Source organism: Strix uralensis, chromosome 6, assembly GCF_047716275.1.
Source record: "Strix uralensis isolate ZFMK-TIS-50842 chromosome 6, bStrUra1, whole genome shotgun sequence".
NCBI classification, from domain to species: Eukaryota; Metazoa; Chordata; class Aves; order Strigiformes; family Strigidae; genus Strix; species Strix uralensis.
This window is the reverse complement of record NC_133977.1, coordinates 38,659,864-38,687,229: the sequence shown is the minus strand read 5'-3', so window position 1 is coordinate 38,687,229 and position 27,366 is coordinate 38,659,864. Positions and strand designations below refer to the sequence as shown.

The following is a 27,366-nucleotide window of genomic DNA, read 5'->3' as shown; positions in this document are numbered from 1 at the left end:
GAGCAGCTCACGCAATCAAATACATGACAAAGTGCAAAAGTTGATTCAAACTGCAAATATAATATTGGCAAAACCTCCTTTCTCTTCACAAAGGTCACTTCGCACATTAGCTCCAGCTTCATTGATTAGCAGTTGAGATAACGGCCGCTCACATGCACCTCAGAGTCACTGGGAAAAAAGACAAGGGGATGACTTTCTGCATACGATGTCCTCATCACATTTCTGGTAATTGTTCAATCGTAGATAAGGCACAAATAGGGAAAAAGCAGCAGAACAAACTACTCTGAAAACGTAACAGAAACAACTTAACAATCTTTACATTTGGCACCGAGGCATCAAAAATGATAGCTGTTATTACTGCTGTAATTACATAGCTGGGACTCAGAAGAATTGCATTTTGCTTCCCTGGAAATATGGCCACGTGACATTTGATGGCTCCTAAACCTGTAGGAACAGATCTCCCCACCATGGCCAGTTTGTAGAACGCCTGCAGGACCAAACACCTGAACACTTGAAGACACATTGCCAAAAATGGTCCAAACAGGGCTCCCAAACCCACAGCCCATCACCCCCATCCTCCCGGAAGCAGACTATGCCAGCTTTACTTCCACAGGCACAGATATGATCACACCAGGGGAATTTTGAAAACTCGCCAGCCAGGACTGCTGTCAGCTCCTGACTTGGGCTTCTCTAATCACAAACCTCTGAGCTGCACCAAGATCTTTCCAGAACATCACTCTGCTCCCACCACATCTATCTGCACAGGCTTACAGGCCGCCACTGAGGACTAAGCCTGACACTTTCATATCTAAACCCTTGTCAAGTGAACTACAGTAAAAATCCTCTGCCTACGAGTCCGCAGTGGTCAGATACATCCTCCTGAGCCAGCTGCAAGAGAGAAATGTAAGGGAATAAATACATTGAACCAATTAAGCTTTTTGACCATGAAATACCAAACCAGGCAGGGCAAACGTATGAGGGTCATCCTTTAACTCCAGCACACAGATGTAATGAAGTTGCCATGCTGGAGGATTTCCCAAAGTTTAGTAGGACTCAGTGCATGATACCAAGGTCTCAGAGGCTCAGCTGATCAAATTTAGGCTACTGAGCCATTCTGTGCGATGACAAGTCCAGACAGGACAAGGCAAACCTCATTTTTAAGTGACTTTCCAGCAACAAGCAGCAAATCAGGGAGCAGTTTACCATAGCAAACTATGATGTTGTTGCCTACATTAAAGTGAACTTTCAAGCCAAGTTTCCAGCTGCAGAGCTGGAATTTAACAAAATCCTTCAAAAATCTGGTCTCGACCTCGTTTGGTTTAGACAGGAATACTCACTCGTTAAAAAGTAAGGGGAAAGGTTTTTCTTTGAGACTAGGTAAGCAGAGCAAGATTTTTACATGCTCTCGAGCTGTTAGTTGAAATGTATTCCACTACAGGCTTTAAACTCACCTCACTGGCAACATAACCTCCCAACATATTGAAAACCAGCAGGAAGTGTTGAATTAATACATATATTCTAACAAGCACTCCAACAGCCACGAACGTTTAATCTAGTTTTTCACTAGCTGACACTGCACCCCATGGCTGCTACGTGGTTTTGAAGCCTTGAGACAAGGGAAGAACTAGAGGGAAACCACTGTAAAGCAGGGAACCACAGAAAAGCAGTCAGAGGGAAAAGTCTCTGGAGAAAGCCCAGAGCAGAACACTATCACAGAAATAGAGGCAAGGCAGATAATGTTAACATCTGGAGAGGGATGGAGGAGGGAGAGAAGGGAGTTAACGTGATCACCGAAGAAGTCAGTCTCTGTATTCAGTAACCGTGGGGCTACATTTCGATGATGTGTGGAATACTTCCCAGCAATATAAGATGTTACTGCTTATGTGCTGTGTATACAAAGAGATGCAAACAAAATGAGTTTTCAGAGAGCATGTAATACTGGCTGACTGCACAGGATAAGTTATTACGTACCAACTGACTGCTGGAAAAAGGAACTTTTACACAACTTTGGGGTCTTATCCATATATCTTAATGTTCTGGACCATGACAAATGATTGGATAACAACTCTTACTCCCCTTGTCATCATCCATCTTCTTAGGAGGCTTATTTCTTCAAATCCTGATGATGAACCTCTGTAGTCACTTATCTGAGCAGCAAAAATTTATTGCCTTTACTAGAAAATGAAATTCTCCTCCAGGAGAACTACAATGGACACAAAAGGGCAAATTTCCACCTGGAGTATCTGGGTACATTTTCCTTCTCTTTAGTGGGAACTACATACATTTATCCCACGTCAGGATTTGGACCAAAGGGTAACTCCTGTCTTAATAAGAATGGCTAATTTCCAATTAAATAAGCTTACAGATCATAGAGATGACATAATGAAGGAAAAAAAAAAAAAAAAGATGAGGCCCCATAGTAATCCTGCTTTCACTGCACATATTTAGCAGGGCTGCCAAAGTGGAGTCTCCAAAATACTTACTAATTACATTGGACTGCCTCCAGCCGCTGTCGCTGGCAGGGAACGGGCAAAGTTTGTAATGAACCAACCCACCAAGAGTTCAAAGATGATATTATTTTGGGAAAGCCTTGAAGGGAGTCAAGAGACAAAAGAACTGTGGAACAAAGTACTGCACGGCTGATTTGGACAGAAAATACTGCCATAGTCTGTGGACTTCATGAGCAGCTGAATAAAAATATTCTGGCACAGCTGGGAGCAGCTCCCAAACTGGCAAGATGCAAAAGCACAGACTAGCACTAACTCCACGGCATTCATGCTAGGCTTAAATATGTGCTATCTCCAGCAGTTACTGGAACCTGTAGTAGAGACTGGAGTATAAAAAGTAGAAAAGCTGTAGGGCAGAATTCTATAAACTCAGCCAAAAGAATCCATACGTGTCCTTTTTTTGTGTGTTCAGCGGCAAGAATTAGTACCCCAAGGGTGGTTGTTCCCAACACAGGGAGAGCCCAAACTAACACCAAAGGATGACCAAAGGCCTGAAAGTAGATCACTTAAGAAAAATCAAGTTCCTACTTTTGGCCAACCGATGACAAGAACTAGCAAATCTGTGAAAGTTGCATGTGATGCTCATAAGAAACAGTACTAAGAACAGTCTTTCCAGACTTCACATCAAGTTGCACAGTTAGCCATTAATTAGCTTGGAGTTAAAAATGTCCATTCCAGCTCCACAGTGCAAGAAGGGTTGAAAGAACTGCAGGTGCCCAGAGTGACACCATAAATATTGATCACAGTGCTCATTCCACTTCATTAGCCACGAAGTGAGCAATGGTCCTCAAGGGAGAGGAAAAGGCAGATCCAATTTTAATCAAACTGCGTACTAAAATGCAAAGCTCGTGGAATATTATTTTAATTACTGCTCTTTATTCATGTCAATTGCAGCCTATTAAAAAAGAGATGTTTCTGGACAGAGAGCCAAAACCTTCAACTGCCAGGAAGGTGCATCTATGCTATGCGAAGCAGCCCTATGTAACGATACCCAAGTGAGCTCTGCAACCAGCAAATGCAGTTTTCCAGCCCAGCACCTCACCCTGGGCTCGTTAGAACCACAGTTCATTAACCAGCCAAAGCTTCGTGCTGCTGCAGCCATAGTGTTTCTGAGATACAAACTGGTCTCTGGCAATGAAGGGGCCGTACAGACTTATTAGCTTATTCAGACCGACCTACATAGTATAGTACATAAATCCTAAACCATTTAACCTTCAAAATGTATGTCTGGGAATACTGCCAGTGAATATTTGAAAGGGATTACAGGAAATGTATTAGTTGTCACTGAAAATGAAAATATGGATTTCAATTGAAACTCTATATAAGGGGGAGTTTTGCCCCCAAAATCCATTAGTCTAGCAGCCATGCTGAACGAAGGGAAAATTGTACAGCTAGCTCAGACTACGCAGGGCAAGCTGATGTATTTTAGAAGCTACATTTTTATCTACTGAAATAGAACATTTTACTTTTTTATTTTTCTACTTTAATCAGAATATAACCTCATTAAATGACAGTGTGTGAAAAGAACATATAAACTAGAAAGAAAATATAAAAACTTTCTGAATAAATTAATGTTTATTGCTTTTAGACTTTGATATTCTGGTCTTTACTACTTAAATGCAGTTTAAATGTATTACTTGCCACGGCCTTTACGTTAAACCCAGTAAGTCTGCAATTTGCGATAAAATTCCTTATCTCTCTCTTTCTGAACCTACGCAAAGATCCAAGGTTAATTTGCAGATAATATTACTTCATGAAATAATTATCTTAGTCTATAGTACTTAAAATAGCTAAATTCAAGAAAGGTATTTTATAAAATGAAGCTGTCACAGCTGCAGGATGGAGGCTGCTCCCTGCCCCAGCACTCATCCCCACACTGGCAGCATCTTCAGTGGGGTGCAGAGTCTGGGTACCCCAAGTCCAGAGCAGTCACCTGCGTGTCATGCTCGCCTGGGGAGTAAGGATGAGGATGCTCCGTGACAGTGTGTGCGCCCAGGGCACAGACCTCCCTGCCATGGGGAGGGAAGGGGACCCGGCCCCACGCAACTTCACCCTCCAAGCCCCCAAACGCCAACAGCAAGGCAGCCTGCCTTCGTCTTCACAACCCCAGCACTTGCTGAAAAATGACCCTCTTGAGCCATTCTTTCTCATCCTGCTAATTTTTCCAAACATCCTCCTATTACACTATACAAATATATTCATTTAGTAAACATCCCATTAACCAGGTCAGCATACAGTATTCACAACTTATTACAGAGCAGCACCAAATCAGTCACAGAAGCAATTACACAATTGTAGAGCAGACAACTCACTTTAATCTTAATATGGAGCTGGGGATGTACATGCCAATGTTCATTCACATGACTCATTCATTCCCAAGCATTGTACACCATTTGTTTCACCCTCACTTATGCAGCACTCATGTATTTTGATTTGTAAGCTTTGTGGACTGTCAGAAAATATGAGCTCAGTGCCTCACCATTCATGTAAGGGGTTTTTTTTATTGAATTGAAGGGTATTTCTAAGCTTCTATTGCCTGGGGGCTGGGGGAGAAGTTAGACTAGATATTTAGAATCAAGATCTGAGTGAGCATTTTTCTAAAAAAAAAAAAGTAAACTAAAGAACTGATGATCTTTCCAGAACTATTTAGAACAGGTGTTTGTAAAGAACAGAAATCAGAGCTAAGATTAAAGGATGCTATAGTTACAACAAGAAGAAAAAAAAAGTGGCTTTTAAAATCACAGCTTTATTTGAAGGCATTCATTTATTTAAGCATCTTGGGAAAACGGGTTGCCATATAATATTAACAAACAAGAATATGCTCTGTCAACCACACGAAGCACCACAGACATTTTGAAGACGTAAATAAATAATGTATTAGAAAACCTAGCCTAGTCTGAATTAATGCAGACTCCTATAGTATAAATGAACAGAAGTAGTGGAATTATCTTCCTGGGATTTAAGTCGTATATAGCATTAAAAGTAAAGGCCTTAAGATACTTATTGATAGGCAAGAAACTACTATCTTTAGATCTATGTATGCCCAGGGAGCACTCTGCTAAATTTACAGTCTCAGAGAGTTTCCAAGAGAGTTACCAAATCAGTCAGCTTTATTTGTAAACACCATGAAAAAGAACAAAACACCCTCTTGGCTCTAGTCTCCTTTGACACAGCACTAAGCATTCAACAAAACACTGCTGACTTTGTATTAAACTTTGGAAATCTGCTGAAACCGGGGGGGAAATTCTTGCTACGTTAAATTTAATGGGAATTTTGCATCTGGTAACAAAAAAATAGAATTTGAACTTACAGGATCATCTTGGTTTCTACCATGTACTATGGGCAGCCAAGACCCATCTTCCCCCTGCTTCAAGCATGAAAGGAGCCATTTCTACAGACCTGCCCAACAGTCTATCATTAAGTTCATGAGGACTTACCAGTCCTGCTGGGTCATCACATTTTCATCACAAAAAAGACTTGGTATTTTATATCACATGCACATTTGCCAGTAACGAATGGAAACAACTCACAAATCAGGAACAGACTTAGGTGCAGTGCCACAGGAGATGTGGAAAGGGAGAGCAGGTGGGCCTCACGCCACCTGGAAGTGACTTTGTCCCTCCAACAAAGCACCCTGAGTTCATCCAGTCCCAGCGAACTCCCTGCTTGCTTGCTAAGGGCTGATAAATATTCTCACTTCTTCCAGAAATTTCACTTTTCAAACTACATCCGTCTCCCACTGGACATAGTGCCTGAATCCCCACAGACACCACTAGCCACAGGACTGAGCCAGGAACTAACTCTGGGTGATTGTTTTTCATTCCTTGGTGATATGAAAGGAAAAAGCACTGTCTTCTGCCTGCAAAGCTGCTGACGCAGTTCACATGGATGTGTTGACTCATTCGTCTTTCTTTTCCTTTTTTCTCTTTCTGGGCTTGCTAATTACTGGGTCAATGTGAGGGTTCATTGGCAGCAACATGATCAGGCAACTGATGGCAAAAATACACCACAGCTGCCAGGAAGGAACCAACAAATTCACGCTTACAGTCCAGTTCTCACTTCTCTATAGGAATTTTTAAATAATGCGTCTGTTTTAACATGGTAAAGGGATACACCAAAATCATACAGTATGGGAAGACCAGGCTTCAAAATTGGAACATGCATCCCAACAATAAAGGATGATTCAGTTCCTAAAGAAACACCATCTCGCATGGACATTCTCTTCAAAAGCTTTGCTCTGACACTTGCAAACTGCCTAAAGATAAAAACTGAACAGGCTGTTTACTTAAAAAGGAACTATGAAATATCTTATCCTGTTACTTATTTAACTCTCTTAAACAAATGCAATACCTAATTTGAGACAATTACAGATGTGCTTCATACAGACAGAAAGAAAAACACCGAACAATGGAATTTTAAATTCTTCTCAATCTCCTCGAAGAGCTAATCTTTCTCGATTCACTAATTCACATTCACTCCAGCACTTCACAAAAGCTACCATTTATTAAATATGAGATTCAATTCACAGATAAACAAATGTGATAATGTAATCTACACTTAAAATAATAGCTTGGCTTCAAAGTTTTGAAGGAATTAGGAGTTTTCCCTTTTTATGGCTGTTCTTAGCATTATTTCTTGTCACAACTTCAGAGCTCAAGTCCTGTAATCAAGGTCCACTGAACCCGTGTTTCCACACAGGCCAGGATCTGTGTGAAGATCAAACCCTGTCCCACAGAACGCACTGAATTCCCTGGGAAATCTGCCAACAGAAGGATGTTAAAGAGCATTTAGGAGCTGCATCTCGTGGTGTTTTTCCCTGCTTTGCAATTTCTCTACCATTTCATCACACATTCTTCTCTTTCCATTACGACCACCTGACTAATCACAAATTGCTGCCTAATAAAGAGTACTGGCATTACAACACTTAATTACAATTAAGAGGAAGATTTACTTTAAAACCTGACAGACCAATATGCCCCAGAGCCAGTCTCAGTAGTGTAGAACAAGCCCTAGAGTTCCATGTCCCGAATTCTTAATTAAAAGTTTGTCAAAACTTCCTACTTTAAGGGGGGACCCTTCCCCTCCAGCACCCATTAACCTCAAAACAAGCGACTAAAATGTTTTTAATCAGCTCTACTTCATAAATAGCTTGATAAAAAGAAACTCAAAGGAAGTGCAACACTTATCTTCAATTTCCACTCAACAGCCTTCAGAACCGTTATATCAAGGTGGCTCTGACAATCATTCCCGTCCAGCGTGCAACATGCAGCACCGAAGGAATTTCAGCTACAGAAAAAGCCTTCTGTAGGGCCACCCAGCAGGAAAGGATTAAATTACACCAAAAAAAAGCCCTTCTTTTTTCCTCCACTAAAAGGGCTGTGGTCAGAGATCAACATGAGAAGCTGTCTATTGAAGTTAAACTCAAATTATTCCCTTATATAAACCTCAGGGGAAACTTACTGCCGACCCGCACAGCACGGCACACAACCAGACCCTGGGTGCAACTCCTTCACCTCGCCTGAGGAACAGCGAGCACAGAAGACCTCATGGTTGCAGGCTGCTCCTAGCCTTTTCTTCCACCCTGATTTCTCCTCATCTCTCCTCTGCCCGCACCCCAAATCCTCCTGTGGACTGAGATGGAGGGAAGCCCCTAGCCTCACGCACCACTGGTCGTTACAGATAGTCACTACCAGGTTTCAGTCTTCTGCCTGCAGAATCAGGTTTCATTTATTTCTTTTAATATTATCTGATAAAAATAAATTCCTAGATACTACCTCATACAGAACTTAATTGGCTTGTTTTGAAACATTTTTTTTCTTTTGTGAGTTAGATCACAAGTTGGATTCCAGCCCACTAAACCTCACATACAGAATGCAATAAAATACAGCCAGTCATTTCTTTCCCCTGATGATCTTCTGTTTAATTTAAAGCCTTTATACTGTTTTGACTATTTCTCTTGGAAAAAAAAGTCTCGGCTAAAATAATTTTGAACTGAGAATTGGGCAATTTTCTGTCTATTAAGAATTTTAAAAATATAAAATGCATTAAAAACTGGTTTCTGGCTTGTCTTAGCCTGGCATCCTAAGGAAATCAGGATATGCCATCGTGCTGTTTATCCATCTGCTGAACACCAGAAAATTCTGAAACCGTTTATTAATGTAACTGGCATTTCACAGAGGGGTTGGTCCCTTAAAGATTCAAATGCCTACCTGACCTAGAAGCTGAGTGTTGGAGAAAGTCACAAACCATTGCCACCACTGAGGGAAAGTTATCCCTCTGCCATGTTTGCTGGCTGGACACGGGCTGGTCAAACACCAGTGCCCAGAAGAGGACAAATGGCACAAGTATGTAGAACATGAAACTTTTCCCGTTCGGGTTTTTTTTGGTTTGATGGTTTGGTGGTTTTTTTCTTTTAAGTAATTTGTGAACATCTCTGCAAACTGTCAGCTGAGTCTTCAATATGATGAGTTCAGAAAGGCTGCTTAAATGAAAGGCTCACGCCTGTGAAAGGCTAACGCCTGCACAACCCGTGCTGGGCTTCCTTGCAATTTAGCCACAAGATCCTTCAGAAAAGTTGTGTGAATGGTGTCATATACATATGCTGTAATATTTGGTTAAACACAAATGGTTTAAGGACAGTATTAATGCAAAAAGCTTTGAATTCGAGTATCTCAAGGGGATATTATCAGTAAGAAACTAAAGCCTGAGGAAGTTTTGAGGTCGCAACTGTGTAGAGGCTCCAAAAGCACCATGTCAAAACCAGGTGAAGATACCACTGATGTGAATGCTATGAATGGCCACTGTTTTCAGGGAGCCCCTTTATATGTATCAAAACTGACAAGGGTGGGACTAAAGCATAAAATGCCTTAGTGACTCTGCTTGGGATGAGGAGAATAAAAAGATTTTGTAAAGCATCTCCATTTCTTATATTCCTCCAGACTGTGTGCCTGGTACTATGTGTTTGAGAGACTTAACACAAACATTACCAAATCATGTACAAAGAATGAGGAAAATACCTAGGTATGTTAAACACTTCCTTCACTAGTAGAAAAGCAGTGAAATCCTTAGCCACTTTTGGAACCCATTTAATCCCCAAAAACCAGAACCCTTATGGATGTGATTAGCCCTCACTGTCACATCTTCCATCTGCTCCTCCTGGTAACTTCAGCCACCTTCAGGTTGCAGATCCAGAATCCAGTCCTTAACACTTTTCAGATGAATCCTTCTAGCCTCCTTCTCTTCTATCCACGTAAGTTAATTTTAAAACTTATCATCCAGCTACCTTTCAAATACAGTTCAAGAAGGATCCTATTTTGCTCACACGTCCCCTTTGTTGAATCAGTGCTCTTAAGAAATACAACAACTCTCCAAAAAGAATATGAACTCATCACGTATGTGAAGTTATGTTTAGTTTAAAGAAAACAGCCAAACAGGTATTTTATGCTGCATGCTCCATTTCACTGAGAAAACAGGAATTGCTATTGGCACTTATAGGTATTTTCCTCATTTCTTATTGAAACAATCTGAGATTTTTGTTTACAATGTACTGTGAGGGGCAAAAACAAATAAATCTATTTTAAGATTTATTTTCCAGACTTAAAAAATTAACTATATTTTTTCAGTTACAAAATACATTACAGGAACCTTATTTCAGTCTCACAATTGAAAGATTAGAAATCATGAAACTCCATACAGATTGCTTAGTCATTAAAAAACAGCTTATAAAAAAATAGTTTAAATGTATACATTTGCACTAGCCTAGTATACAAATATTAATCCTTCCATACACTTTCTTCAAACCTCCTGCACCAGCGTAACAGATCTACAAGTCACAGGCACATGCCATGCTCTTTAGGTAACCTTTATCACAAACTCAGATCAACTTAGGTCAAACTTATTCCATAACATTTAAAGTATAAAGGGCAATACAGATCTTGCCATAATAAGTGATTGTTGTGCTATAACCCCAGCAGGTAACTAAGCACTGCACAGCTGCTCACTCACATCCCACCCCAGTGGGTTGAGGGAGAGAATTGTAAAAGTAAGAAAATTTGTGGGTTGAGGTAAGAACAGTTTAATAATTGAAATTTTTTTTAAAGACGTAATAAATTGTAATGAAAAGGAAAGTAACAAAAAGAAATAAAAGCCAAGAATAACAAGTGATGTAAATGAAAAACAATTACTCACCACTCACCGACCAATGCCCAGTCTGTTCCCAAGCAGCGGCCCCCCCAGTTTATACACTGAGCATGACCCCATATGGTCTGGGATATCCCTGTGGTCAGTTGGGGTCAGCTGTCCCAGCTGTGTCCCCTCCCAGCTTCCTGTGCACCCCCAGCCTCCTCACTGGCAGGGCAGCATGAGAAGCTGAAAAGTTCATGAGTTAATATAAACACTACTTAGCAACAACTCAAAACATCAGTGTGTTATCAACAGCATTGTCATCCTAAATCCAAAACAGTACTATATCAGCTACTAGGAAGAAAATTAACTCCATCCCAGCCAAAACCAGGACAGTGATGTTTATACTTTTCTTAGTGTTACAATTCCCATTTCTGAAAGGGCTACCTTGAACCTTCAATTCCAAATCTACAGGTGTTTGAAGCTCAGGTTCATTTTTAAAAAAAATTAGCACCTGCTGCTCCCTCTCACTAGTGCAAGTGGGAGCTGGAACTTTGAAAATCCATCTCTCTGCTGAAACAGCCATAGGGAAGAAATGGCCTCTGCCCTCACCATTTTAACACTGCTCTGAAGTCTTGAAAAATATCTTTTGGAGACATTAGGTATCAAAAGGGAACTCTAGATACTGAAAAGAATTGTGGTTTTGCATAGAAATTCATTTGAGGGCATTCTGCACCGACCACAAACCCTCACTTAGTTCAGCTGGCATGGGAAACGTATTTTCACAGGTAGCTGTAATACCTTATATTGACAAGCACAGGGAGGCTGAAAGCTGGCTATATCCCTAATAAACTCCACCGGTATCTCCATCTGCCAACTACACAGAGCTAACATCACCACTGGATACCGATTATAGCTGCCTTCTGGATGACTGACACAAATCACACCACCAGCATTTGAAAATGCACAGCCAGAGTTCAGCTGGAAATCATGAAACATATTTGCATTCAAAGATAAAATTAATCAAAGTATGTTTGAGTTTATCCTCTAGATTCAAACCCACAACCTTCCAGCTTTCCAGCATTAGATATTTCACCCTGTATTTTAGCACAATACGCCTAAGACAGATATTTACACAAATGTAGCTACTACAAGAATTACTTAAAGACTTTGGAGTTTCTATCTTCCTTGGCTTGTGGGCCATATGTTTGCTATGATCTTGAATGAAGTAAAACCATTAAAGCGTGACTAAGCAAAGAAAGCTCTTACTTTTCAGCAGCTTACCCTAAAATTAACTTAAAGCCGATTTTGTTTCTTTTGCAGACATCAGTTTCAGTAGGGGATGCAAAGACAGTAAATTCACTTGAATTCATGATGGCGTCTATCCTCAAATTGTCAGTGCACCAGTCCTAGAGCAGGTCACAATCTGCATTTTGCCTTTTTAAATGTTTCCAGAAGGAGACATCAAGTATTTGGCATGGTACCAGCTGCTGTGAGGTAAGGCTTGATGGAGGTAACTACATCCACTCCACCTGGCCCGTAAACAGCCAGCCTGCTCAAAGAGCACATCAATCTTTATGACTACAAAAAAATGGGTCTCAAATCTATTGAACAAACCACACCATTCTTCAGGATTCCTGAAACACTCATAATACTCATCAGCCTTGCTGCTACACTCAATATGTTCCTTCCACCACACTGCAAAATGAGAAGTATGGATCCTATCTAATTGCTAGAAGCCTCTGCACATTGCCTTTTAGGATTTGTATTTCTAACAGTCAGGAAAACACACTGGTTTGGGATCAACAGTTCCAATGACAGGGTATGGCGGAGCACACTCACGAACTAAGAGGAGGGATGAGCAATGTGGAGCAGAAGGCTGAGCCCCATGACAGTAATTGAACCTGCAGGCTTAGAAGAGCTGATACCTCTTTAATTTTATTGATTGTATGTGCAAGTGTGTTGAGCAACTGGATAACTTTCCCTACAAATAATTCCCTACAAAATAATTCCAAATTTTACAGCTGTGAAGTTGTCTCCCCTCCCATTTGCACTTATATTAATAGTCCATAACATATATGTATTAATCACACCCTCCTCAGGCAAAATTCCCATTGCAAGTTCTGTCCTGCTAATGCTGACAGCACACAAATTTGACCAGTGTGTAAGACTGTCTTTTTGAATGATTTCAGAAGCTGAGACAAAACACTTCCTAATCCATCGACTGAGCTATTTAACTTTTAGCTATACATCGTTCTCTCATTCTCTGCGTATCGTTAGAAGTGCATTCTCCACCCACCCCTCTCAGTAAGTGAAAGCCCTCATGAGTACGCTCCGCATACAGGCAGAGCTGGGAAAAAGCATCACTGAAGAAAGATTTTCACTACTCCACGGATTAAGGTCATATTAAAGACAGATATATTGCCACATTAACTTGAAAACAAGTATTTTAATTTTACAAACAAAACTGATTCTTTTAGTTTCCAAAAGTTTAAGTTTCTAAAATAAAGAATGATCACAATCTAAACTTATGCGACTCATACAGGAGAAAGAAAATCTAGACGTACCATTAGAGATGGTGTTGTGTTACTGGACACAATGCATCAATGGAGATTTAAAGATCTTATTTGGATACCTCAGAAAGAACTTACTTAAAACTTACTTTCAGTAAATTGAACACAGCAGATCTTTTCTCTGAGAAATTAAACGGACTCTGCAAATTCATTCTATACCATTAATCCATTACAAGATGAAAAATTAAGAATTCTCCCCAGGTAAGAACTCAGCTTTGCTGAGATTTATGTTAAAACAGAGCTCCTCAGGAAACTGCTAGCTTCATGCCCTCAACCAGGAATAAAACCAGATATCGTCTCTACTTGCAGACCCCTTCTTCTGGAGGATTCAAGCAGAGCTCCTGGGGATGCTCCTGCCTCTCGCGATGCTGTGCACCGAGCAGAGCACACCCCGCAAGCTGCCCCTGCAGACACCCGTTCTTAGGGACCACAGGACACGCTACAATTGAACTGGAAGTACAGACAGGTAACTGAGCACACCATTATTAATATTCTACCCCCAAAGAGTCTTCAGCTTCCGTAAGCGCAGAGCTTCACTGTCAAGCTCTGGCAGAACACAATATTGGATCTTAAAATAACACTGCTTTGATTACCTTACTTCCCTTTACTGTTCGCTTGAATTCCAACAGGATTTCAGTGTCTGCTCTGTCAATAGAGCCATGCGAATAATGGATTTCTGTTTGGGCACTGAACCAAAAAAAAAAAAAAAAGGGGAAAAGGAAGACAAAACTCCGTAACTCTGTTTTAAGTAGACTGAAAAGAGACTGGGGAGGATTTAGGAAAAAAGTAATTTCAAGATAAGGCAAAATGTTTTTTTAATCTAAATGGAATATTTTGCTTTTATATTAACAACTTTTTAAAAATATTTTGATTTCTTGTTTAAGACTTGGCCTAGTTCATTTACAAAAAAGCAAAACATTAATCTTTTAAACTTAAAAATGCTTAAAGAAAACATTATGACTTTGAAATAGTGTTCTCTAGTTTTACAAATAAAACTGACAGATGGAACAGAAATTTAGGAATAGATGTATTTCAACCCAAACATACTTTTTCATTGAACTTACTAAGACTTAAAAACAAAAACGCTCTTGACTTCTTGGCAAGTGCCACATTCTAGATTCCGACTGCCTAGAACCAAAGAGATCGCACAGAAAAATAAAAGAAAACTGTTGTGCAGGAATTACTCTTCCCAGGACTGCCAGAACAGCAGCAGCAGTAGTATAAAGGTTTTCTGCTCAAAAGCAAAAGAAGCAACAGGCCTAAAGGTTTGGTGAACACCCTTATTTTGTGGCTTTCTTCTATTCACCACTCCTTGCAAATATGCCCTGGGGTTTTGGTGTTTGGTTTTTTTTGTTGGTTTTTTTTTTTTTTTGAGCGGGGGTTAATGTTAGTACCAGGAATAAAACAAAAAAGTAAAAACATAGGTTTAATCATCTGGCATAACACTGCTGAAATGAGGACGATTGATTTTTTTCACTCCACGACAATTTATGTTCCTGACTGCTCTTCACTGCCACTCACGCAGCCCCACATCTGGCAGCACTGAGGCTCGGTGAGCCCGGGCTCAGGCGATGGGTGCTGTCCCCCAGCTCGGGTAACTCTTGCAGGTTGAAGTCAGCAGCTTATTCCACTGAGAATACTTAAAGAAAATACCTTGCCACCATAACAGCTACGACAGTAGGATTGCAGCAGTTTTATTTCTAAGCTACCATCTTGGCAGACTGACTGTAGCAGGATGGTTTGCCCCTTACAGCCATGAGTCCTGGGACCTGCCAGATATTATTAATTTATCAGATATGGCTAGGAAGGGTGCACAGAAACCTCCAAAGTGCCTGGGAACACTTAGGTGAGGCAGAAGCTGCTGAAAAAAGGTGGCTTTGTGACAGGTCATTTGGGTGCTACAGGAGAAGAGACACAGCTATGTTCTTATGGACACCTCTGGACTCTGCTCCTCTAGGTTCAACACTGCATAAACTGTGCATGAACAAGGGACCGATAGATGATTCAAGAACTGTTGTAAGTACTGTCCTCAAAAAGGAAGACACTGGCACAGGTTGTCCAGAGAAGCTGTGGCTGCCCCCTCCCTGGAAGGGTTCAAGGCCAGGTTGGACGGGGCTTTGAGCAACCTGGGCTAGTGGAAGGTGTCCCTGCCCACGGCAGGGGGGTTGGGACTGGATGATGTTTAAGGTCCCTTCCAACCCAAACCATTCTATGATGACAACCCCACAATTTTAACTCCCACAAAACAAAGAAACCCTGATACCCAAGCTGACAGTATAGAAAGGCAACTACTCAGCAGTTTTTGAGATGTGATTAGATTTGTTAACTAGGAGTAAAACAGTCTTCAACCAGCAAAATCACACAATCTTTGCCTTAAACCTTGTTGTCAATCTAATAATTTCTGATTAAAACAACAAAGCCCTTGAGTGTAAATTATTTCCTATTTTTGATTATTTAGATACTATGCTGTTCACCGTCACAGAGAAATCATCTTTGTGACTAATAGTTCTAGCAGGAATCATAACAAGCAGAAGCAAATTAATAAATGATGACATGGGAATTACAACAAAATAGATTGACGACTTACAGGTATGATTCTGAATAATAGCATTTTACAGTCTATTCAAGAGCATTGCTAATAGGTGAGCTTTAGTTTACAGTATTGTCAGAAACATTTATAAAATGTTTGAAAAATGAATTGTGACTTTTATGAGTCATGCTTGCTATTTCATGAATTTACTGTTGTAGTTCCTTTTATGTATGTTCTCAGGTTGTACTCCTCACCATAATAATGGCTCAGTTCATAAGCTCCCACAACATGACTATAACATGTATCTCTAAAAACCGCAGTTTGGTTCAACATTTGTCTGGTTTCCATCTATTTTTCTATTATTAATACAGCCTAAAATAGATACGGAAAATAAAAATACAAAGAGTTCCCAAATTCCTCCATCAGGCTGAACCCAAAAACATTTATATGTTGAATCCAGTTGTATTTCTTAGCATTTAAATCAAAAGACTGGGAAACTACCTATGAAGGCACACCAACTCCTGTTTGCACTAAACTTTTATCTGCTGATCCTGAGCCAAATCCTTCTGTCTAATGTTATCTGCACTTTTCTGCACACTACTACAACATTGAAGTTCCTTTGTCTCACCATACTCAAAGTGCTTGTACCTATCACAACGACATAACAAGCAGAGCACACAAAAGATGATTTTGGTCATTGTCTTCAAAAAATGAAATGCAACACATTTTGGCTACTGTCCAACTGCATTTTAGAATGACAAAGTTCTGACCATGTTCATGGTTTTGTATCTACTGAGCAGCAACATTTAAGGAGAGCGAGTGAACTGGAAAGTTTTCAGAGAGTTATTTTCATCTGGTCAATGCACAGTAATGTTTGTCGGTTCTAATCAAGACTGCTCAAATTCAAATGTCAAATACTTGCAGCTATCCGATACATTACAAACAGGAGATTATTCAATTCCTTGTTGAACAATCTAAAACAACAACTCAGAAAAATCACAAATAATTCTTGGGTTGTCTGTAAATATAAAAAAAAGAGTTTTCAAATAAATCCTTTGATCTGAATTATAAATCCATGTACCAAATGACACACAACACCCTATTTTTAGTATCGCCATCCATTTTCCTGTACTATTCTTTTGGCTTCACAGACTTCCCCAAAAGCATTTGTTGTCTTTCACTAGCTAAATAAAAAAACACTTTGCTGAGATATTTTGCTTGGAAGAAGCATGCAACACAGGGGTTTTTTTCCCATTCTATGCATTACATCATTGCATTTCTACACATTATTTAATTTCATTTGATTTATTACAATACTGTCTCCTGATGCTACAGAAGAGGCACACTCAAGGGACATGGACCAGACACTAAGAGTTTCCTTCAAGCATCATATGCATGTTCAATAACTTATTAACAGACACTAATAGGTGGGAGCAGTCACCTAATAATGACAAAGTAATGAGATGATTACGGTCTTCTCATTCCTCCTTATCTATGCTAACTGCTGCAAATCACACACTACAGACCCTACTCCATGAAAAAACGCCGTACATAGTACGTGCTCTGTGGAGGCCCCTTCATTACAGATCCCCTACATTAACCTAGTTAAGAAACAAAAAAGTAATTTCTGTACCTCTAGACCGAGTGGAAGTAAGAGTGGTACATCACTGAAATTCATAGAAGCCCTTACAAAAAGATACTGCTTTGACAGGGAAGTCTTCAGAGAAACCCTGCAAACCAGAGTTAGACTCATGTGTGACTCGCTCCTGAGTTGTTCAAGCTCCAGCTCAGGCCAGCAGCAGTTTGTTACCTGGGTCAGTACCACAGAATCTTCTCACCAGAAAGGATGGCTTTTTAAAATGGAAAGAAAGGACACTATGAGGGGCTCCAAAGGTGATGTTTCAGTTGGAGAAAGAGGTTAGTTAGCCACTGCTCCCTGCTCACCTCCCCAACAGCTTCCTCTCAACCCTCTCTCACAGCATGGGCTGGTACCACAAACATGCAAGAGCTGTGGCTTGGGAGAAAGACACTGGGATGACCAGAAGTGGGACAGAGAAGGGCTAATGCCTTGTTCACTTCACTCACTGACTATCAACATATATCAGAGACAAAGATGCACCTCCGAGCTCCACCTTGCTGGAGGGAGGTTTAGGCCAACAGAATCCCACAGGCTCTGCTGCCAGCAGCAAAGTCCTCTGCCATGGGAGAGAGGACTGAAAAACATGCCAGTTCCCTTTCACTTCACTCAATGTAAATAAAGCTCATTTTTGGCAAGGGAAAAATCAGTCTTCTCGTGAAAAAGGCCTCAGGTCTCTGAGCCGTGAAGAGCAGTATGCAACAGCCCAGCATTACACGGCAGAGCACAGGCTAGCAAAGGACATGGGTTCAGCCATTCTGTGGGTGGAGGGAGAGGACAAGAAGCCGTGATGCCAAGCTCTTCTGCGGTATGGTTGGCACAAACAGGACTAACAGATCAGCTGCTTCTAACTTCTAAAGAGAAGTGAAGTAACACACTGCAGCAAGAGGAGGAGAGCATCATGCCAAAAAGTCTTGCATTTATATGAAAATGAAGACATCTTACAGGCAGGGATACACAGAAGACCCAAAGTACCCTAATCAACATACTCCAGGCCCAAATGAACTGTTCTTAAGATGATGATACATGGGATTTTGTCGTTTAATGAGGTCCAAAAAAAAAATGTAGTTTTTCATCCCTTTAGGCATTCAGTGGGAATACTAAACAACAATGCCAGGCATAGATGACAGAATGACTGGATAAAAGACTGGATTTTAGGATATGGAGCTGAATGCTACAAAAGATTCTTAAGTAAATGAAAATACCAGCACATAATGCAGCTACCCTAAATGCTTTCAGCAGAGCAGTTACTTGCACAGAATTTTGAACTGTATAATGCTATGCACTTATGCTATTTCAGCTGTAATTGGTATGTCTCACAGTCTCACATGACTCCCTACTGGTCTCCCACTACCAACTGACCAACTATTCCAGGCAAAACACTTTATGCTACTTCAGCTTTTATCCAAGAAAATGCACCACTTACTGGAATGGGAATCTAGTTAAGAGAACATTACAGAAGGAAAACAGGTTATAAACAAAACAACTAATATTACTGGATTGACAGAGTAAGAAACAAATTGACTTTTTTCTTCAACTTTGACTTTAAGGACTCCGCCAGTCCTATCCTACTGGATCAAAAATTCAGAAAAGTTTAAAACTAGTATTAACCAGTGCTTCTCATCTGCCTCATGATCTGGATATTGCCTTGTGAAACCTTCTCAATTAGAACTTGACAATGATCACATCCAGTGACAATATTCGCTTGGGGTGGCAGGGCAGGAAGAATGTCCCAGCTTTTTTTTTTCCTTGGTAACTAGATCACGCACAGAGTAACTGAAGTGGAAAAGTGAACTGAGAGACTTCCAGTATCTTGTTGAACAATTAAGTGAAGAGGAGACACTTCAAAGGCATGGCTTCTTAAGGATCACAGCCACAGAGAAGAGTCTGATCAGAGATCAACCAGCATCTGCTATGTTATATGCTTTCCTTCCAAGCTGCAAGTTGGAGCATAAAAATGGATGTTGACACAGTTTTAACAGTGCATGGTTTTAACAGTACACAGTTTTAACAGAAGTACATGGTGCTCCACAGCAATACAAGACTCCATCTGCACACATCACTGCAGGACCAGACCTACAGTTATGATTAGACATCAGAAGAGACCACTCAGACCAAATTCAGAGACAACTCTTTGTATATTCTGGCTACATTGTTCTATAACAGCTGAAGGGGGATTTTTGCCCCATTTTCACAAACTTACAAGAAAATCACATATATTTTTAATGTATTTCAGGAGGATCTGTGCTCTTCAAAGCAGCCATAATTTTATTCCATCAGATTCTAATGCCTTGTAAATGACACACTATTGTGAACCACTTGCCAATTAACCCCTCTTGTTATTGAAATTGTTTCCTGGGATAGGTCTGAGCACCACGTAAAAGAAGAAATCTCCATTTCAGATACAGTATCAGGATCTAAAGTTCCACAGTTTTGCCACTTTTGAGATGATAGCACAGACTAAGGACTGCAAAGTCGTGCTCCATGTAATTGAATCTAAAGATCTGACAACACTGACCTTATCAAGAAATGAAACTTTTGGCTGAGGTTCAAACCATGCACAAGAAATAAGCTCTTGCTGGTTGTTTGTAAACGTCATATAAAAATGTACTTATTCATTATTAACAACTTGTAAACTGAACACACTGCAGGTCTCAAACTGCTGCCAAGTAAAGTATTAGTTAGTACAAACATTTCGTTTACATCTAATTCTTGTATTAATTTTGGCAGCACAACTGAGCATCCATTCTCATGATTGTAAGAGGGTTAGTGTAACAATATAAACATTCAGACTGTACGCTAAAAAATGAGGAGAGAAGAAATGCTAGGGGCCAGATTAATTTTGTGAATGCCCATAGCGCTGCTGGCCTCAGTGACAGCCCTACTTTAGCACAAGATGTGCAAAAAAAAAATAAGGATTCTAGGGAGAACCAGGCCATTGGTATCCCACTTCTGTTGTAATAAGGCCAGCGGTGACAACATATGACCTGTACTGGTAAGCCATTTCCTTTAGGATAAAATAGAATAGAAGGCTCCCAAATCCCAGTTAATATCAGCGCTATGCTTTTGTGAATATCACTGTCAATTCAAAAATCTGAAAGTTTCATAAAAATTCAGTAAGGAGCTATTGTAAATAATCACAATTACTCTGCAGCAGAATACCATTTTGAAAGGAGGCATGAAAAACCATGGGGCTTTTAAGGGCTTTCTTACTGTTACGCACCTTTCTTGTTCTTGCATACAGCTTTCAGGATGCGGTTTCCAGGTCCACATTTTCCATGGTCAGTCACACATATTCCTTCTGAAACGATCCACTCATAACACACTGGGTCTTCACAAGGAATAGATTCAATTAAATGTGGACAATCTGCCAGGGTGCCTACGGGATCTACAATCACCTGCCTCTGTCTCATTCTAAAGCCTGGAAAAAGAGAAACTGAATTAACAGGACAACTGCAAAAAATATTTGTACTAATAATCTAGGAGCAAGAGGTCTACATAGGGCATCTGGAACTGGGGGATATAAAGACAAACAAGAGTACAACACTTACTAACTGAACTGACTAGGCTGGTACTTGCCTGTATGTGCCCACGGCCTGGGCATGCAAAATCTAGTAGTGTGTAAAGAATTCCAACAACCTACATTTTCACATTTCTTTTTCCCTTTCATCAACATTAGATAGAAATAAACATGTCCAAATACAGGAATTTGCCACTGATGCATATATTAATGGAATAACATTAAGACAGAGAGAAACAGTTAAGGAATTGAAGTTATAAAGGACATCTATATTCTATCTGGGAATCCACTAATGAAGAGACTTGTTTTGAGATACAGCAGAGCAGTTTACGAAGAAATTAGTATTCTGCTTTATGAAGGTATAAAGATTTCTGATACATAATGCATATCAGACCTCTTTGAAATGACATCCTATTAAATTGGAAGATTCAAATGTAAAGTGGAAGAAAAAGGTTACAGAAGTAATGAAAGAATTGATTACATAATCTACCTCCTGAATAAAACCAAAAGTCATGTTTCTATATAAAATGCAGAACTAATACGCAAGTATCTTTCAGGATGTTTTGTTATGTAAATGACACAGAATTCTAAGAAAGGCAGAAAAAAATACATGGTGGTCTTTCCTACAACAGTCTCAGACAAGAGGGAAATACACAACATTAGTGGAGGCCACGTGGAAATGCCTTGGCCACGAAAGAGAAAAGAAAAAGAAGAAAACATTCCAGAGACTGTAAGACCAAACTTCCACCATTCTCAAATAAACAAAAATAAATCATTCAAAACAATTTAATAATGAAATGGTTTTGCAAGTTTTTATATTTAACCATATATTTTTTATTATTTGTTTTTTAATTTCAAATATTCTGACCAGCTCAAATCACTTCAAAAACTTACGTTGTTTTCAGAAAAGTGTAATTTCCAAACAATAATATTCATCCCCTGACACGAACTCCAACAGTCATCTTTTCAACTTAGAGCCTTAGGAAAGGGTCTGCAACGGATCTGAAAGCGTTGCAGCAGCAGACACGTACGCTAATCAATTAAGATCCAGGGCAGTTAAATCATACTTGCATACTTCCAGGAATTTAAACCAAACCCAGAACACTGAGAACAATCTCTCGGGTCGGCCTAACTCCAAAATGGCAGGGCTGTGGGACAGACCTCAGTCCTGACACATTCCAAGCTCACCCAAGCACTGCCCTCAAATTCAGGCATGCAGCAGGACTTCCGAGGGGGATCACAGAGGGACAGCACGGCACTGTGGAGGTCTGCAACTGCTATCCCAAGAAATCCTCCTTACAATCCTAACAAGTTCAGTGCAGGATAAAAGGATCTGAATCAGGCTGAAAATCTTTTTTTTTTTTTGCTCTCCCAAGAATAACTGCAAAAAGCTTTTAAAGGTCATATTCCACTCCTGTACGCACATCTGAGAGCTTCATCCTATGTTAGATTAATTTTTTAAAAAATACATTAAGCTCCCAATGTAGAATTTGATACCACTGCTTTTGCAATCTTATCATAATATTCCATTACCTGCTTTAGATCTCCCAATACTGCAAAAGCAATATATATAAGAGCAGCCATTACCTCTTCCTCCGTGGTGGTCCTGGCAGTTCTCATGAAGGCAGGGGCCCCACACCGACCAGGCAGACACCACGCACTCAGCCGGGCACGGCACGTTACACAGCTGGGAGGCAGAGGGAGCAGGACCCAGGCATAGCTTCCCATCAACTGGTCTAGTAACTAAGAGAAAAAAAAAAAAAAAGAAAGGAAAAAAGAAAAGCAGGGCTGTAACTTTGCACTGACCAATGTGCAGAGTTCCGGAGTTTACTGCTGGCCTTAGTTTTCCAGAATGCACCAAAATCCAGTGCTTTCTTAGCATCTTATAACCCCAAGCAAAAAGTTAATCCTGTGTTCAGCACTTAAAGTTTTATCTAAATCATCCATATTCAGCAGGCCAATTAAGACTATGCTTAATGGTAAACAGACGCTTTAAAGCTAAATTCAGTGCTGATTTTCTACAATGTTGGAGCAACAAACTGGAATCTAATCCCTCGCATTTATGGCCAAGGAGACTTCTTTACACCATACTGAAGAGAAAGACATATAAGAAGGAAATCCAAAAAGCTCACACTGCAGTTGGGAGCCAGGCAGAGGCAGGTGACAAAATCCAGAGCACTGAGGAATATCCCCATACCCATCCCCTTCAGGGCACTGCCACCTCTAGATGACAGATGCAGGGTCCAGAACTTTGAATATTCTTCATCTTCTTTCAATAAAATTGAGCAGAGCTCTCTGTTTCTTCTACACATACACATGCAGAAATCATCTTTCCTACCTGGGAGGTGAGACATTTACTTGAGTTGCCTCCACTCAAGGCAGACACGGATCTCCAAACCTCTTCATCCAAGAGATGAGCCGACCCCAACCTCTGCCAAGTACCAGTTTAGATGATACTGACAATAAATTTGAAAAGCTGATTCCCTTTATATTTTCATTTATCATAAGAGATTTCTAGTTTCAATTAACTCTCGCCTTTTTATTCATAGCAGAGGGAGGAAGGAAAGGAAGAGGAAAGACCGAAATCTATCTTCTGAGTCATTATATGATATTGCATTTTAATTACATTATGGGCTGAATTTGGATGTCTCTTTAGATAAATCAATATCAAAGCAGTCTTTCAAAAGGCAAAGGTTTGTTTGAGTTTACTCTGCCATGGTATTACCAAGGCTTCATTAATTTCTATAGCTACTGAGTTTGCTTTATCCTAATTTTTATTTTCACGTCTATTTTTCTTTGCTTCCATGCATGGACTTGGCTTGAAAAGAATTTATAAAAATATGCTAAATATACGAGTAATCTTTTCTTTTTCTGATATTTTACCATTTTCTTTAAAATGAATCATTTGAAGTAAAACACAACTTTTTTTTTTTTAAACACAAGACTTCAGTGCTCAAGATCCCAATAAATTTTGATTTGCATATCCTGAAGCTGAGACTTCAGACCAATATCAGTGCTTATGATTCCAGCTAATCAGAATAACAAGATTAAACAACAGATGTGATTTAATTCTAAGCTGCAAGATAATATGTTAGCAAAAAAGACCATTTTCTGAATGATTTCTGAGACACTGTAAGGCTTTTGACATGTTCATTTAGAGATTACAACAAGGTGGCATAAATCCAATTCACCTGAACGCTAACATAAACAGACCTTTTCTACAGACCTTGCAAGTGAAGTGACAGACAGAATGAGATAAATATTAGAGTTTTAAGGATAAGAGTACTTATTTTGCCAAGAAGTCTCATGCACGGCTTAACCTGCCTTTCAGCATCAAGCTTTGCAAAACTGTATCATTTTTTGAGAGTTCACTTGAAGAAATGAAAGGAAGTAAAATTGAGTGCAGATGGTCAACCCAAGGAGTGAAGTCCAGTCCTACTCTGCTCTAACTCAAGGCGTCATTGTTAGCAATGGCTCTTTCCTCCTCACTGATTTTTAGAGCGTTTCTATGTTGCATTTAACTATTTAACTGTGGAAGCCACTAGATAAAGCAGGTTGGTTCTCCTGCCTTGAAAACTAACCATCTACATCCAGTGGTGCCTAGGGTATTTTAAATTGGTATTGGATAAAAGAACAACAAGAAAAATTGATTACAGAGGGGCAGGTTTTTGTTGTTAGGCTGAGAAGACTCTTTCCTATTCTGTAGGAAATCCCTGCCTTCCTCTCCCTGCCAAGCACCTTCCTGCTCCTCTTCCTCCCTCGGGCTGCTTCCCTATTTAATTCTAGCACTGGGAGTTTTTTTCCCTAGGACCAACATTCTACTTGTCTCTGGAATAAGACTGCTTGTTTAGCCACTTCCTTAAGTAATTCTATATATTCTGTAAAATGCAAATCAGAAAATACACAGACTATTCTAATCAAATACCCAAATATATTCTAGGTCTGTGTCAGCTTATAACTCACTCTACACTGACTTAAATCCTCCAGTGAAAGTCTTCAGGAATAAGACAAGAACAAAAAGAAACAAGCTGCATTAATAAATGCATATACAATACCATCTTCTTCCAAAACCAGGCAGGCATAAAGAGCCACAATTTTCAGCACGATAGCCAGAGTGACCGGGTGGACCAGCGGGGTCCTCTCTAAAAGAGTTTCATCTCTTCTTCAGCCATTTGATTGACAACTCTGATTTCCATCAGTTTTATTTAAAAACTTGATGTAATTTTCTATTGCTATTCTTGCATAGTCTTAACAAATATTTTTCTTTCCTTTCTTTTTTTTAAATGAACTATGAGTGTTTTCTGTGAACCTTTTAAAACCAAAATTCTCACACACTGCAGCCTCCAAAAGGGCACAGACAGCCTGGCTGGGGATGCCCTGTTCAGGAAAAAAAACCTCACATTATGCCTATAATAAATGAACACAGCTCCTAGGACTGCCTTTACATACCAGACAGCCTCCTGATTTTGCTTAATAATTGACTCTGCAATGGCATTTTCCTACATTCATAGGGAAAAAGTGGTTTTTGTGAAATTATTTCCCTTGGAAAAATATTAGCCACTTTTTGGGGAAAGGCAGAAGCCAGGGAAGAGAAGAGTGGGAGGGGGAGGCAATATCTCTGATTCAAGTAGCAGCTTATTTATTACACTTGTTCGTACCTTTTAAAATCCTGTGTTCCTCCCAAACTATAGAACAAACTTGAAAAAGCAATCAAGTACTAATCTGGGAGCCTCTGAAACATTGCACATTTCTATAGCTGTTATATTGAATCTATCCTTTATAAATGCGACTACAGCTGTTCCCAGCACCAGTGTCTGCCTCAAGTTTGAATTTTACTATTTGCTGTTATTTTCAGGTTATTGCTACCAGCAGGAGATAATAAATTGGGTTCTAAAGTATCTTGTTTCCCTATATATTTTTATACTAAGGTAGTGATTTGGAGGAAGAGTGGAAGAGGAAATCAGTTCTGATATGATTATTTTCATAATGTAATTTTAAGCCAATAAATAAGTTATCTGTGAATATGGTCACATGGACACATACTTGCAGGCATACATACCAACACTATGTTAAAAAGCAATGATGAGCAGACAGAGGAAAAAATGTATAGGATGGCATTTTGGCTGCAATGATTCCTTTCATATTTAGCTTTTCAACTCATCAGGAGGTAAATAACACTTTTTTTCCTGGACCTTAACTTCATTTACCTTTTACAATGAATAAACAAGTATTTCTGATATTTACACCTAAATGAGACATTTCTAAATATCACTAAAGTATCTGAAATACATGCAAAGAACATCATGACTTTCTTATATAATGGTGCAGCCATATTTTAGCTAATATTCAATTCTCAAGGCAATAAATCCAGATGTTTGCCATATCTTTTGGCAAAACTAAGCCAAATTAATGATTGCCAGCGTACATGAAAAGGGATGGCATATCTTTGTGAAAATTCTTACTGCCTTTGCCAGGACTTAAAACCAAAGACACTTGGATCAATACAAGGGGAAATTACTTGAGAAAATCACAAAGGAATGAGTTGTGTTATAAAAACACCTACATGTGTAAGACATAATAGGGATAAACCCAGCACAGCATTTGTAATTTCTCTAACCTTGTTTTTATAGCAAAAAATTAGACAAAGGAGAAGTGGTGAATGTAATTTAACTAGCCTGTAAACGGTGCCAACCCTAGTCCAGTGCATCCCTTCATTAGGAAAGTCTAATGCACCCCATGCCTGATGGAAAGGGCTCCTTTACGCTTTTAAGAAGAATCAATTATTTTTGAAGCCACAAGGCACAAAGTTGAAGCCCTATTTTCAATTAAAATCTATTTAATAGACAAGAAACAAAGTATGAATAGAAGGCTAATCACAGCATGGAAGAGGGTTAATAGTGGATTGCCAAGAGCAACAACGGTTTAATGTATTTCAGAACAATAAAGAACCTCACAATTTTATTAAAGTGACACAGACTATTAGCACTCCATGGAATAAAAAGTTTCCCTGTGTCCATATCCTCTGCTGTATGACAGAATCCTGATCCCAACTGGGATATTGTGTTGTTTCACTACAGCAGAATTTGTAGAGATTATTAACGGAAACCACGGATCTGGCAAAAATTCAGGGTGGGCTTCCCACCAGCAGTCACATGGCTGAGCAGACCAGAGGTGACAAGTCATTAAGAGTGTCCGGGAAAAACAGTGGAGGCAACGGGATGCCAGTAAAGGCAACGACAGGCAGGAAAAAAGGGATTCTGCAGCATATTTAAACCTTGTTGGCTGTTATCCAGAAAAGCAACCAGATTCTGGAAATCACTGGGGCAGACAGCCAGAGAGGGTGAGAGAAGCCACAAGGAAAACAGGGGAGAAAACCCAAAGGTGGGGATATGATTCACGAAAGCCTCATAAGAGGGTGAACTTTGCCCATCGCTAAGTTTAGTGTTCGTTCAACAGGAAGGAGCACCAAGGAGCAGAAA

At 39.8% G+C, this 27,366-nt stretch overlaps 1 protein-coding gene across 7 annotated transcripts in view; it reads right to left on the bottom strand.

Moving 5' to 3' along the window:
• THSD7B (thrombospondin type 1 domain containing 7B) overlaps positions 1-27,366 on the bottom strand; it is a 331,460-nt gene that overhangs the window by 162,813 nt on the left and 141,281 nt on the right. For all 7 annotated transcript variants that reach the window (XR_012629528.1, XM_074873761.1, XM_074873766.1 and 4 more), the window contains exons 7-8: positions 22,475-22,630; positions 20,591-20,788 (exon numbers count right to left, since the gene is read on the bottom strand). Coding sequence is in view for 6 of the 7 variants with exons in the window: in XM_074873761.1 (XP_074729862.1) it covers positions 20,591-20,788; positions 22,475-22,630 (354 nt within the window). In the remaining variant the exon portion in view is untranslated. The remainder of the gene's footprint in view (positions 1-20,590; positions 20,789-22,474; positions 22,631-27,366) is intronic.